This window comes from Strix uralensis, chromosome 9 (assembly GCF_047716275.1).
Source record: "Strix uralensis isolate ZFMK-TIS-50842 chromosome 9, bStrUra1, whole genome shotgun sequence".
NCBI lineage: Eukaryota > Metazoa > Chordata > Aves > Strigiformes > Strigidae > Strix > Strix uralensis.
Window position 1 is genome coordinate 17,421,458 of NC_133980.1, and position 16,106 is coordinate 17,437,563.

The 16,106-nt window shown below is 35.9% G+C and overlaps 1 protein-coding gene across 1 annotated transcript in view; it reads left to right on the forward strand.

The window, feature by feature from the left end:
* SLC9A9 (solute carrier family 9 member A9) overlaps positions 1–16,106 on the forward strand; it is a 206,658-nt gene that overhangs the window by 94,913 nt on the left and 95,639 nt on the right. The window contains exon 9 of the mRNA XM_074877559.1: positions 447–535. Within this exon, the coding sequence (XP_074733660.1) occupies positions 447–535 (89 nt within the window). The remainder of the gene's footprint in view (positions 1–446; positions 536–16,106) is intronic.

A 16,106-nucleotide genomic window follows, 5' to 3' on the forward strand; every position in this document is an offset into this window, starting at 1 on the left:
ACTTTCCCCTGTTGCAGTCATTCAGTACTAAGTGTTCTCAAACCATTTAAACGTAACAAAATTATTTTTTCCTCTCCAGTTCAGCCTCTGCCAAAATGGTCTGAAGTCCTTCATATTGTAATTATGTTAGCCTTGCCTAACTGTCAGTCAGATTATGGTCAGATGTTACCACGTATTAATTCAAACAAATTTTCTACAGTTTTGGGCCAAATACACAACAGTGGAAATACTATGAATGCATGATGGACCAGGTAGAAGATTCAAGACCTTTATGATATTTAGCAAAGAAAAAAAATGCTAGTTTGTTTGAAAGATGCTCTTATAAAACATATCTTAAAGTTCTTTTGTTATAAAATGCTGTTAGCAGTCTAATTAGCTTTTTTATGCAGCCTTTTGACAAAGCTAAGAAAACAGAAGCAGCTAACCGGTTTTTCTTTGAATTTCAGGTATTGTTGCAGTCCTTTTCTGTGGAGTCACACAGGCCCATTATACCTACAACAATCTGTCAACAGATTCCAAAATGAGAACTAAACAGGTAGGGCTTGGAAATAACTGACTTTGTGTCTTCAACTGGTGTAAGGAATGGACAGAGGTACTGGAATATAGCTGGATGGGATTTTATTAATGCAAAGGAAGAGGCTTATGTCTTCATTAGGGGAAAGACTGGAGATTTTGCTAGGAAGACAATAACAATCCTCTGGATAAGCAAAAAATGTAAGAATCTGTTCTTCCCAAGAGACCTGAAATGTCAGTCAGGGAGATGAAGGGTAAGGAAATAGCAGTTCATGCTAACTTCCATACAAAAATGCTACGAAGTTAAGGCAATGAAAGAGCTCTCATAAATAAGAGAGAAGTGGTCTGAGAGAATGGATCCATGTGGATTTTTGCAAAGGGACTGTGTAAACTGCAGTCTGAATCACAGACTTGAGCGATGACGTTTCATTTCTGCCTCATTAAAAATCTGACAAAATTGAAAAGATAGTGATTTTTTTGCACTGTGTTATTTAGAATTTAGAGACAAGAGAAATCTGGTCATCTGTTTTTTGTTTGAACAGGTGACTACTACAATTTTAATTCCGTTTTAAAACTTGGGGCTGTTCTCAGTACTAGATATATGGCATTGCAATGTTCAAATACTTTTCAGCACAAGGAGTAATTTTAGACTACCTCACCACTATCCCATGAGAAGTCATTTAAATGCCATTTTCTTCCCTTTTAATGTTGACTCATATGTCCCAAGAACCCCAGGTTGTAGAAAATCTATCCCCTAGAACAAAATGGAAACATATGGTCCAAGACTATAATTTTCATGATTCGATCTGGTACCTTTTTCAGCAATTCCTCTATTTCAAGCATTGGAAATTTTACGTAGAAAATTTTGCTTCTTGAGCATCTCAGTTTAATAAAAAATCCAATTTTCTATCAAAAACAGTTTGATAGAAAAAATACCGGCCACAGTATCAGTTCAACTGTCAGACTCTCTTAGATTTTAAATCACAAAAAAGTTTCTGGTCAGTACTTCCAGAATAAAGTGCTAGCTACTGAATAGGATAAGTCTTCTCAATTGCATTTCTTCATACCAGCAGAGGCTGATGCTTTCAAAAAGTATTCCATCAGAGAAGAGAACCTTTCGCTGATAACTGTATCATAAGGGAATAACATTTATATCCACTATAGAATTGTTTCTATTTTGCAGAAATACTGAACTGCATATGTCATTACTACTCTTGCATACAACTGTTACATTTTGAATACAAGGCTTTTTCAGGGATTCATCTGCATGATTTAGTGATACATAGCCTCAGAGAGAGCAGGAGGCAGGCCGTGGTATTTTTGATTACATATGAACCTTTTTCAACTACAGAATTAACTAACATTTATTTTAAATGCATACTGGGTTTGTTCATGTTTACTCTTTTGTTCCCTCCCATTCAACAGTTCAAAACAAAATAGTGAAAATAAACTGAATTTACCCTTGTACACACAGAAGAGGGATTATGTTTCTCTATGGAGCTATGAGTTTTATGCACCCCTTCTATTCTGTTTTTCTCTCACCCCATAAACTCTTAATCCTCATCCTCCCTTACGATATGGTTCAAAAATTGTTGTTAAATTCCTTTGAATTCTTCTAATTTATTTTCTAATCCAAAGATTACCCTTTCATATGCAGCTGTTTCAGCAAGACCTCTACTGCCTTTTCTTTCTATCCCCCCAAGAATTCTCTTCAAGCAAATTTACTAAGCCACACACTTGGCATTCTCATAATCATATATGACTTCAGTGAATTTTAAATTAATATTGTTGCTCAGATAGACAGCTTCACTTCCAATCTAACTCGTTTTTATTACTCATTACTGGCCAAAATCAAGAGCTTTTCAGTTTGCTTATAGAAATATTCCAAAGCAGTCTCTCTCTTTTGTTGCTATATGACAAATCTTTCAATAAGGACTGGTGAGCTGTAATGCACACTGACAAAACAGTGAGTTAAGGCTGAAGCTAAAAGCTAACAAAAACCCTGGAAATTAGATTTAAAGCTGTAAATCAGATTGTGAAATTGTGGCATCTGTTTTTAAACAAATGCTTTTTCTCTGCTGCTTTGCGTAATTTTCTTTACATTTTTTACTGGGTGTTAAAATTTCATAGCTTGATGGTAAAATTCAATATACAATGATAGCAGTGGTATATCTGGCCATGAAGCCAAGTTCTGCATTTCTCATAATACCTCATCATTTACTCTAAAAAATAGGTAAGAAAAAAAAGACTAGTATGATTTTCTTTAGATATTGATATAAAATGAAAATTTATCTACAGTTCTTAAATGAAAATTTAAGAACCTCTATTAAGAATGCCTGTTAAAAGATGGCATGTAATTATTAGTCCCCATGTATCCTATATTATCCAGTCAATCACTGTTTAACAGTCCATGAAAGAGAAATATTAGATTTCAAGCACCTGAAACTTACAGAATCCGAAAGTATAAAGTAACACAAATCTTGTCACAAACAATGGATAATTTTAACAGTCATAAGGAAGATAACAAAGATTTAATGAAAATGAAGGCTTTAGAGAGTTTTCATTCAATCCAATTATCCCAGTTCTCACTAAGTATTTATAAACATTCTCTCTGTGTGTTTTTATTGTTTGTTTTTAACATGAATGATGTCTTATGGCAGTATTTTTAAGTCATCATCATTGACCTATGATCATAGTGATTTTAACATTAAAATTGACACTGCCATCCATGGCAACAAGGTTAGGTCAAACAGAGTGCTCCTGAGTTTCATACGTTTAAAGTTTAATTTATCCAATATATCTTTAGTGAAGGAGAAGATGAAACTGCAAGGACCTGATCGAAAGCTATTTGATTCTGTGCAGCTTTCCGTAGAATTATTTTCAACTGCTAGCATAACCTCACGTTATAGTACAGGCAAACAACAGTTGCTCCTAAATCTTGGGACATTATAGTTCAGATTTTACGTTACATTCTTCAGGTGTACAGTTGGGTTGGGTTGATTTGCTCAGCTACAGTTAAATCAGTGGCTGGGCAGGGTGTTGCTAGATAAATAGAAATTACTGGTTCATTGAACGCAGGCAGACTGTAAATCCCTACAGATCAGCTCTAGAAAGGGATGCATGGACAATACTGCTTTCTACAGAAAGAGAAGACATTTCTTGCTACTTTTTTCTCTCTGCCCAATCCGTTTCACTCAAATGCCAAGCTAAGACCAACACAGTTTCCTAGTGGTGGAGTATTAAGAGAGGCTTCTCACTTTCTCTAATGGCTATAAATGTTACCCATCATACTTATGAGTTACATCATTTTCTGGTTACATTCCTTTGACTCCAGGGAACAGCCACAACAAAGAGACCGGGGAACAGGTCAATACCTCTCTTTGGTTAAGTGCACAAGGGTATGGAGAATTCCGCTTTCAGGCAAAATACAGTGCCAGCAGGTTATAAATTCTGGAAAGGGAATTTTGAAATGCATCTCCTATGGAAATAGAGCCAGAGAATTACTAGAAGGCACAGGAAAGCATGTCCAGCCAGCAAGAGAGTTCATCACACACTGCCATTCATTCCACCAATCTAACCCTTGTTTGCATAGCCACTTCTGAAACAGTTGCGTCTGACAAGCTCCTGAAGGTTTCTTTCTCAAATTCGGTGTAATAGCCTTTCTAACCACATTACAAGTTAAACAGTTACTCACATTTTTTGCTGATCCTGATAGCAAACCCATTAGAGAACACCTGCCTTATAGACAAAAGCTTCTGGCCTGATTGTTCAGCTGCACTGGGCGTGCAGTATGCACAAGATGTCGCATTAAGATTTCAGCAGCCCTTCACCTCCAAGGTTTTACACAAGCTAGAGAACAGGGTAAAGGTTAAACAAGAGAATTCAGTGCTGCATAACTTCCAAGTAACTTTACCAAAGCATGTAGTCTTACTAGGACTGCTTGATCAAATTAACTTGCGTTGAAGGACTGAAAGTTCAGACCAGTCTTTGGGGCTTTGCTCGCTGATGGACATAGTACTGATTGCTTCAAATTTTAATGTCCAGACTATAAAGCAGATATGATTATCTCTGATAATTAAAAGTCATCACTTCACAGAGGAGCAGCTAATATCTCCTGGAAATCCCTTGAAAATACATTAAGTTTTCAAAACTTGCTTAGCTCATTTATGATATAGCTATACATTTTCCAACAAAGAAACAGGCTAGCGATCAATTGGCTGATTGCTGGATCATAAATTGAGCTGTATTCCAAAGACAGTTTGGTGTAAAAGGATTGTGTTTACAAGCATATCAATTTAATGCTAATTATATTAATTGAACAGACTGGCAAAACAGTCATGAAACATATTTTTTAATTCCTCAAAAACTGTAAATCAAATCATTATAGTCTCTTGACTGTGATATATCATCGAATAGCCTCAGTATGGACTTTAGTCTTGATGCTGTTCCATCCATAATTATAGACTCACTTCTGAAGCAAATCAAAACCCGAGAGTATAATTTAAAAATTATGACAATGGAGATGTCCAAATCTACTGAAAGGGGGGGGGGGGAAATCAGTGAATCAAAGGAGTGTTCCTGAACAGTATCAGACAATGTTTAGTAAAAAGAGCATTGTAGGACTAAAGGCAAAGAGGTGGCTGAAGTCAGTTTTTGGCTCACTATATCCAAATGAAGCACAATCACTGTGATCTAGTAATTCTACTGCTTTTCTGCTGGCCTAAATATCTTGTATACAAGCAGACCTGCACTCAGAATTGAAACAACAAATTTCCTTTCTCTAGATACATGATACAATGACTATCTTATAGGATCCTTCAGTCAGCTATCTTTTCATAAGAAAAAAAATAATGCACTGCAAATTCTGCTCCAGTAGCAGAATGATTTCTCACAAGTTTGTTAAAAGCACATGCCAGGAACTGCAGCTACTGGTTTTATCCTTCTGTGAGAGAAGGGGAGTGGCTGAGTAGAGACTGCTGTGTACTATTACTGCCGAATTTGTGTCAGTCTGCTGTTTGTGAGGGGTCCCACTCCAGATACCTAGCACCCATATTGTATTTGGGAGAAGCAGCCCTCTAAAATCAGGGGGAGAAACAGCACAAAATGCAATGGGTTTAGTGCCCTTATCTTAAACCCTTCACAGTCACACAGGACATGTGTGTGCCCTGTGGCTTTGGTCCTGTTATTTGTATGAGTGTTTAAGAGACCAAACAGTTAGAGCTGTGCTTATTTCTGAAGCACATAGCCTATATTAATTTATCTCTAGTTAATGTCTACTATTTTCTGTTATCAGACATTGGATTGTTTAGAGATAATTAGTTTACACTTCTAGGAAGAAAAGGCCACAGAAATGTCAGGATATAATGGCTCTTACAATTCAGTCTCTTGACTTTTAAAAATTTTGAGTATTTCTAGACTGAGGAAAACCCTACTTGCAGCAAAATGTCCTTGATAATTAGCAAGCAGCAACCACCACAAAATATAATTCTCATCCTTTTGAAATGAGCAGCCTAATTGGTAGCTGTTGTGATTTGTTCAGGAACTCTACTTAGGAAAAAAATTACCTTTAAGGCACTGCAAGAGGTCAGATGTTTCTACATAAATGACTGGCAGAGAGAAAGACTGAGAGAAAAGAAAGTTATCTTTCAAACAAGATTACCACCAGTACCAGATTCTAATCATCTTTGCATATGTGCTGTGCAGGAGGAATCTGTTCTTCCAGCATACCACAATCAGAGTGCCTGTGGGAAAATTTCATACTAGAATGTTTTTTTTCATTATCTTTTGAGGTATATAGCACCATTATCTGTCTGATATATTTGATGGCTAATACTGTGTCTGAGGATAAACTGGAAATTCTTTTTAACTAATACATGTCACTCAGGACTGGCACTCTTCAAAATGCGTACAAGAGATCCTTGCCTAAAAGATACAATAACGTCCAAGTTCCTAGTTAGCATTAAACATGTTGCATGCATGAAGTTCTTCCATTTAAAGTGGAAACCGCACATAAAAGTTAGGTCTGATGGGCACTGTCTCCTTCTGTCTCATAGTTCCCTTTCTGCAGCTGAACAAAAAAACCCTAACTTCCCCCTTGAACCCCTGCAAGTTCAGACTCAAAAGTAATAAAGACTGGGACTTCAGGCAGTGCTGCTCAGGAAAGAGTCCAGGTGACCAGTTTACAGTGGTTGGTAGAAAGGTCTGAAGAAGCATCTAGTTCTGATAACAACAACAACAACAAAATAAAATAGCATTTGAAAAGCTTTATTTGTATTGGAATAGTATTAGGATAGTTTTGCCCTTGTTTTAGCCAGTTTGGCTTAAAATAAACACCGGAAAAGAGTTAAGTTACAGGAAAAACTTGCTTTTGTTTTCTTATATTCTATACATATATATATAGTGTTATTTTTTTGAGACAAGGCCTATAGCAAAACCTTTGTTTTGCAGCTGCTCAAAATGATCAGGGAGGACAGAGAAATGTCCCTTTTCTTTTTCTAAGAGAAGAAAATAATACAAGCATAAAAAGGTTGTGAGCACAGAGTTAGAAGAATAGCTTATACTGTATTTAGCATATAGCTGTTGAGTAGATACCTGAAATTGTAGGTAGATATTTCTGCTAACTTTGAGATGCCTAACTTATATTGAAAACAACAGAAATCACAATATTAGACCCTTCTAAATGTCCAGAAGCTCACATGTCTCTACATACTAGCTATCATTACAGCTCTAGCCTAAGTATCCTGAAGAGAAGCAACCCCTCATTCTTGTCCTGCACTTTCCCTTATAACTTCCAGTTTTCCCTCCTGAGGCACTAGGGAGCTCCAGCTGCGTCACAGGCGTGCTGGCTAAGCCCTGTATTCCTGAGCTGGACCATCATAGCTTGCTAACTCAATGCATCACTACAGAGCCACTGGGTCTGTTACAAACAGGCTGCCCTCATTTATAAATTGCCTTCTTATCTCTAATTGAATATGCGCCACATGCGTAGTGCTTGTAATAATTATTACCTTGAAAATGGATTGCAATTGACAGGAAGTATACAATGAATTCCAGTTCTCTACACAGCTATTTTCTGTGTTTAGCAGAAAAAGCTGAAGACTGGAAACATGCCAGGTGCATTGTTTGACCAGATGCACCATAAGATCTTATGGAACCCTGTAGAATAGTATAATGCTATAAAGAAAACTAAAGCTGCTTACTGTATGGGTTTAACAAGAAGAATCATAACACAAGAAAATCTTGATTTCTGCAAAAGGAATTATACTACCACGTCTTTCAATCTGAATTTCTTAACAAAATCCCTCATTATCTGACTGATGTTCCTGATTACTTAACCATGCTAAAAGAATGTTAATCTGCAGTCTCTTTAAGTGCAGCTCCCCTTAAATTTATGTGGAAATGCTCTAATTGTTTCCTCTCTTTTAGCTGTGAGCTACATGATGGATGGTAAACAGCTAGAAAACATTGCTACAAGTAAACTGATAACAGTAGACTATAACTATGATATATCAGTAATTAGATGCATCATTTATGATTTATATCGTAAATTAGCTGCTATCCTGTCCATAATACTGAAAATATTGGGTATCCACAATACAGAAATCTCATTAGAGTGTTCAGTTCTATACTTCATTCTTTAATCTCCATTTTCCTTGTTTTTGCATACCTGCTTCAGTGATTCCTTAATTGAGAATGTGCAGATTTATTCTGGCCTCATTAGTTCCCATCAAAGCATATGTCTCTCTGTCATCAGCATTTTCTAAGGAATACTATATTCTAGGATCTTCCACACACACCCCCCTGTGAATAAAAATAGTATTTTGGACCTACGAAAAAGAGAACTGCCCTTGAAAAACAAAACCAAACAACTTTCCTTCATTTTGCTTAAGCTTAGAACTGGAAAACAGACATGCTTCAATGTAATTCATACCCTGAAGAAACCCAGAACTGTAGTGAAAGCAGTATTTCTACAGAGAAGCTCGTCTTGTTGAAAAATTATGTCATTTTTGATGCTGGTAGGCTAAGGAGCATAATGCCATATGCAAACTAGTTTCCAAATGGCTTCATTAAAGTTTTTACAATCTGTTTAAACATTAAACATTTTCTTTAAATATTAATAAAGTTCTTTGATTGTTAAGGTTATAGTTTACTCTTTACAGAACAGTAGCAGATGCCAGCAGTTAGCTAACATATACCGACTGGAATTAAAACTTACAGGCCAAAATCTCATTGGCATATGGAGAAATATGTAATGAAATTCCAAACCGAGACGCATGCTGCAGTTTCTTTGAGAGGTGCCCTGAATCACAGATGAGACTCTATGTCTTCATCTGTGCAGTGGAGTCAAACTGTATGGGGCTATGTAAGCTACCACAGAATCAAAAAGCTGTTTATATAACTATGAAGATCATGTTATTGTGTCTCTCTCCGTCTTCGCACAAGAGGTTTGAAGAGTGACCTCTGAAACTTTTATCCTTAGTGTGGGTAGCTAGGCACTTACCTCTAGTTTTTAAGTCTGTATCCATGCAAATATCCAGCCTTGTACCCCACCTCTGTAAAGCATATCTAGTTTTGTGAAGACAACTTCCTCTAAGTATGTAGACTGTCAGATCAAGTCCCTTCCTAATTATTGCCACCCTCCTCATCACTGCAACTGTGAAATGCACAGGGAGAAAAAGCAAACCAAAATCAACCTAACCCTGGGCTCAGAACATATTCTCTTGCATCATCACCATGTAGAGCTGAATCAGAGCAGAGTGCAGTTTAACATCACATACTTAGAATATATATGGTTACCTTTAGTTTAAATTATATCTTATTCAATTTCACGTTTTGTAGAAGTTGACAATTACAATGATCCCTTAAACATGTAGTCAGTCACAACTCTCTCATCTGAGAACTTTTGACAGAGATAAAAAATAAAGGTAAGAGTCTTCATTTAAGCCTTTCTTCAATTTTCATACAGATAAACTAATTTAACAGTTTTATGTCATGAGCCAAAGGCCTTGTCTTTAATGAGATTTGGCTTATACTATAAACTAAGAGGTTCCAAATATCATGATAATATAAGTAAAACCACTCAGATCCTTTCTTAAAATATAGTTATGTCCTAACAGTAATAATTTTCTCTAACTTTGTCTGAAACACTGACACTTCACATTATTGTGTTAGGTGATTTTAGTACAGGATTTATCAATAAATTCTCCAATTATGAAATGAACCTGTAGAAAGCATTGTCTGTTTTGTATTTATATGCATAGCACATTATACTGCTAAACCGGAATGCAGCAAAATTATTAAGCACATAGATTTACATAGTTTTTGATGTTGAGGATATTATTAATATGTTCCTTTGTTGCCTTACACTTCCATGAGTATGCATCAGTGTGCTCACAGCTGCTCTTACTGTGGGGACATGGTGTTTGGTAAAGAAATTAAGATAGCTATTTATTGCATGGTTAGATAGGTTACATTGTGATCTTTATAGAGCATCGAGCATTTTGTCACAAGTGTGCACAGACCTCACTGAAAGAAGCCTGCGTGGTCTGGGAGCTAGCAGTTTTACTAATGTTTTGAGGCTTCTGCTTCCCCTGCAAACAGCAATGCTTTTGCCCTGCCCAGAGAATCCTGGGGCAATGGGAGGCCTTAAGGAATCTGAGCTATTGTGTGATTTCTGACATAACCAAACTGCTGTTGTCAAATATCTTCTGAAATGTTTTGCTTATCTCTCCTTTTTAACTTATATGATTCTTGCATGACTGCTGATCCCTCACAGCTCTTTCTAGGGATATCATCTGCAAAATTCCATATCAGCTAAAAAAATGCACAAAAGCCTCAGTTAAAACTTTTTAGAAGTATGTAGCTAACAATAAATTCTCACACAATACTCACTTAAATACATGTAAATAAGGCACTATAATAGTCTAAAGCATTTGCCAACATCCCATCTTTACAGTGACTGCACAGCTGTGTTTCCATTACACGATTAATGGATTTTCTACCTTCAAAAGAGACATTTGTACAAAATGGTAGCACAGTGCAAGAAATACTAAACAGCTGACTATAGCTCATCTCTTTCTCCTGGTGCCGTCTGTGGAAATAATTAAGGGCTAAAAAGCCCTTTGTCAAAAGCTTTCACATTAAACGTCTAAATAATGACCATGATTCCAATAAGTGCCCTGTCTTTCCACACGTTTTGGTACCTACTTTCATTCACCTAAAATAATGAAAATATCATGCAAGTTGAAGCATCTATTTCAAGCTTTTGACTTTTAATTCTGCTTCACTCACAGTAATTTAGAGGATGTGTTGACCCCCTGTTTGCCTCCGGTTAACTTGAGAAGAGTTCTGAGTGTTTGAGAATTTGAACAGACATTCAGCATCCTCAGAAGCACATACTCATGTAGTGACTAATACTTTTCCTGAAAAAGCATTTCTCCGTATGAGGTGCCAGATGATACTTCCCCAGTCCACCCACTTTCTGCTTTCCTACAGATTCTTATCAGGAGTTATTTTTAAGGTGCATTGAAAAATTACTATTTGTATCTTTTCACTACAAATACTTAATTTCATATAAAATAAAGTGTCCTGAGGTCTCAGATTTAAGTACAGCTGAAGATGTATCTTAGTTTAGGATTTTTAATCTTCACTTGTTTTACTTTGCTTTTTTTTTTTTTTGGCTGATATCAGTTGTGGGATTAGTGAAACATCAGCAAGGATGTAACTTAGTAGTCCTGAGAACACTGGAAATCTCTACAATATTTTCTCTAACGGTTGTTGGTTTCAGCTGGAATCACATTATAGCGAGATGCAAACCTGCCCCATTGAAATGAATTATGAAACTGAGATTTAAATTCAAATAGCCATGGGCTCACTTTGGGTTTCTGTACATTTACTTTGACGGCAAGATTTCACTTTTCAGTCTTTGTACTCTAACACATCCAACTGCTGTAGCTTTTGTGGTTTTGACATTATTGATCTTTACCCTGTTTGTGCTTAATACTACATATTCATCTCCACTGGCCTTTACACATACTATTAGTGCATACAGACACATACACACACGCACACACTGTGCTATGTAAAAGGCACATATAAACACCACTTTCCTCTAAGTTAATTTTCTCCAATTATCCATCATCTGCAATTTTTTGATGTATTTCACAGATACAAGTGCAGGGTATTAGGCAGCCCTTCACCACAGGCAATTATTTACTCACAGCAGAAGTACCAAGGTTGCAGCCACTTCGAAGCTAACTTGTATTCAATGGCAGCTTTCTTGTGCTTTATCCACAAGATGGTCCTTTGTACTGTTTTCAAAAAGTATGCCACCAGCAAGTATCTGACATTTTCTGTATTTAAGAAACTGGACCTTTCACACTTAATGTTCAAGCAAATCACATTCTATGCCTCATTTATCTCAGCTCCCTACAGACTGCACTCTAGATTATATCTTCAAGTGTAGAGGTCTGTTAGATGAGAAAAGTCATGTACTCTAATACTTAAGAAAAAAATGTGACACACAAAGACATAGTTGCTATTCACAATTCTCTGTCTTTTTATCCAAATGAATCATCAATTCTTGAATAGTAGCCTACATCAAGAGGCAAGGAAGATGTTTAAAGATGATTGTAGAAATGAAACAAAAGAATTCCCCAAATTCCCATCCTAAACATATAAGAGCAGATCAGTGAACCTACTAATGCAGTATCCTGCTTCAGAAACTAGTACTAGAATCTGAAGAGTAATTACAAATAATACTGCCAAATATAACTATAGGGTATCATTCCGCCAAGGCCATGTAGTTAAAAGTTAGGCTTATCAGTAATAGGTCATTAAGAATAATAAATGGAGCTTAATATCATCAGGATCTCACAGTACTCCACACCAGTTAGAGCAAGAACAGTTCTCAGAGGGAGGATGCTCTCCCTAGGTTAGAAAGAGATAAGGTTTTGCATCCATTCCCATCCAGCCTCTGTAGACTTATAATAAAACATTATATATATGGAAAACGCTGAACAAATAACTGTGGCACAGAAAGTAAAGAAGATATTTAGTAAATACTCTTTTATCTTAGATTAGGCACAAAATAAAAACAAAATAGCATGTCATCAGAAAAACACATGCAAATGCTGCTACTGTTTTCTGGATTAAGGTAAAATAGAGTCTTTCCTGATTTATAGTTCTACAGTAGTTTTACAGACAGTAAAGGGAAGCATCAGTATGGGTAGGTAGAAGCTGCAATATAATTTCTGTAAGACAGATGCAAAGAGAAAAAGTATTTGTCCTGTAGTGTGTTGGATTTGCAGTGAAATGGAAATCTTATAGTCATGAACATCAGATAATTTTTTGCAGTCTTAATTCGTGCTGGAAAGCATGAAGAAAAGACACCACAGACTTCATAAGAATCCTTTTTTTTTACTTCCTGGTAGGTTAAAGGCCCTCATATCGGTTACCAGTTCCTAGTATGTCAAAGACTAACTGAATTTCTTTCCAACATCCAAAACTTGGAAAAGAAGGAAATAGTTTTTATGAACTCACTTCAAGAATTAATATTAGAGAGTATTTCCTCTCAGCAAATTGAAATGGAATAAATTGCATTTGTCCTCCTTAGAAATTGAATTGATCGCTTGAGGTTAGGACTGTGATGGAAAGTCACAGAAAAAAAAACACTCGAGAGGGATGAAAAGAGGGAGATGAGATTGATTTTATGTTTTACTTTTGAAAAATCAGCAGCAGTTCCTCTAATTCTAACATAAATGCAGAAACACAAAAGATATATTAGTTCATTGCAATTTTAAAGACAACTGGATTATATTGATGACATTATTATTTTTCTTTGACCAGAAGGAGAACAGTCACGTTTTAAAGCATCTAAGTCTCCTTTGTTAGCTGAAATTGTCTTTGGCAAAGCCACAAATTCTTTATTTCTTTTGCTTATTTTGTTAAGCATTGTTCTATATAGCTCTTAACTGTCAGTGCATAATGTCCCTACTTCCACCTGATTGGTGATTTACTGCCCCAAAAAGATGCCTTCCAAGAAAATATCTTTCAAGTTGTTCAGAATAGGTCATAAACTTAAGCTTCATTTCAGTTGATGTTATTATTATTTTGCAGCTTTTTTTAAATTCTTTTTCTCTACACATAGTTTATTCTCTGATTTCAGCTTTATAAGAATACTAGCTTAATCCTAGACAGCACAGGCTGTTCATAGCCTCTTCATTTTCCATTACCATAATTATCCCTCTACAGCAAATGGAACAGCTATCCATGTTCCCAAAAATTTCCAAACATCCCTAAACACAGTGATTCTAGTACCACAATTAATTGCTGATCAGTCAGAAGTTCTTTACATCCCTTCAAATGATTTTCCAGCTACACTCTGTTATTGCCCATCTTGAGAGGAACCCTTCCTGAATACAGAGTAGTAAGTACATTACTGCTGAAGTAAACGTAGAGAGCTTTAACTGCAGTAATCCCTGAACACATTATCTTGATACAACAGAGCACTGATGATTCCTCCTTCCTTTGTGCCTGCAACATCTCAGTTCAGGAATTTAAGATAAATAAACCCTTTGAAAATGGTTGTTTCTGGTTTGTGAACCAAGTAACAACTTAGATGACAAGCTGTAGGAGCAACAGCATCATCCTCGCTGTTTTGGTGATACCTTCCATTAAGGTGTCATTCTTGGGTTATTTTTAGGAGCAACTTAATGCCTGATTGGTTGTGCTGCAGGAAAGGGAGATAGTGATCTAAAAAGGTTCCCTCTCTTACAAACTGATCCACATTTTAAAAAAAAAAAAAAGCAAAGCTTGCAGAAACCCCCTTTCCTAGGCAATTTAGCAAGACTAATAATAGAATAATTAATTTTTCTACAGCTAGATCCAGTCTATTGAAGGCAACATATAAATTCTCATGAGGCTCGTAAATCTGGTTATACTACCACAAGCATACACCAAAGTTTCTACTGCTCTCCACACCTTAACACATATAAGAAATGAGCATACCGAGTCTTAGATTTTTAACAGTCACTTACTTGTCAATTAATTGATAAAATCAAATAACAAAGTTCTTTCTGAGGGTTAATTTGAATCCTGTAATTAATGATGTTGACAGATTCATTGTAAATACAAACCAAACTAAGCTTCCATTCACCCCTGAGGTCAAACCTTCTTAGAAGTTAAAAATGTTTTACTTTTTTTTAAGTCATTCTCCCTCCAATTTTCATTGCTCCAAGTAGTTTATAAGAAAAATACTCTAATTTAGCTGCCCAATTTTTCACATTTTTGGTTTAAACGTCTTTTGACCAACAAAGCCATTCAAGATCTATGGCATTTTTAATAATAGAAAGGATTTGCCTTGATGTCTGTGGCCAACATTTTTCCTTTACTGTTGCTAGTCAGAAATGTATTCTGTGCCAGTAGTTTATCCAGCTTCTCACAAGATGAACTTTGGTGGTGGTGTGTAGATTATGCCAGAAAGAATAATCCATACTGTGTAAATGCAAAATATTGCTGGCCTTTCCTCTCCCTTGGTGCTGCTGTCTTCTTTATTTCTTTTCCCTTTACTTTCCCAGTTCTTCCTCAGGCCTTACGAATCTTTTAAACCTCCCAGCTCTATAGGGAAATAGAAAGTTATTGTGTGCCTTCCATAAATCTGTAGGGATGAAATTCATTGAATGCAGTAGGAAAGCCTACTGATAAAAAAGGCCAGAATTTTGCCCCAGGATGTAAAAGATCTTGTAAGAATCTCTCTCTGCTACTGTGTAAGTTTACAGGCAAATACGCTTGGATATCAAAATTAGTACCATAAACAAGTTTTGAGTTTGAATTTGATTTACTTTTGCTGATTCTTTCATCTAAGCATGTTATTCTAGAAATGAGCATTATATCACTATGCTTTGAACATTCATTATAGCTGTATAAAGGATTTCAGGCAAGATATTCAAATTCAAGCCTTCTTTTTCCGATTTGGAAACCTCTAATCAAAAAAGAAATATTAAATAAAACAATTAGGCTATAATAAAGGCTTCTACAGTCTCGGAAAAATTACGGTAGTCTGAATTCTCACTTCATTTTAATTCAAAATAGTTAGGAAAAAGCAATTTTCATCAACTATTGATTTATCAATATCCTTGACTTCATGGAACATTTTTGATAGCTGTGTTCTAATTAAATAGCATTATTCAAATATAATAAAATTTATAACCATCACTTAACATTGACTTCTTGGGATTTTAATAGCCCTTCGTCACCTTCAAATCTCTTTTAAAAATTATAATCAGTTTTATATCTAAGCTTCCTAGCTGCTGTTGGACTGCTGAAACTCCCTACCCTATTTTGATGACATGAAAGAATATATCGCTAAGATGTAACCCCTAGACAGGTGGCATTCCTCCACGTTGCTAGCAAAATCAATGCAACTAGAGAAGGCTTGCAGGTACCTGAAAGAGGTGGATGACATTCCTTCAGCAGGTATTAAATCAAGTGAAATAATGTAATGTTGCCATCAGTGAATAAAATTCACTGAATTTTGCTGGCAATAAGTTCTGGATGTAATTCAGCTTTTACCTAATACCCTCATATTAGCATTA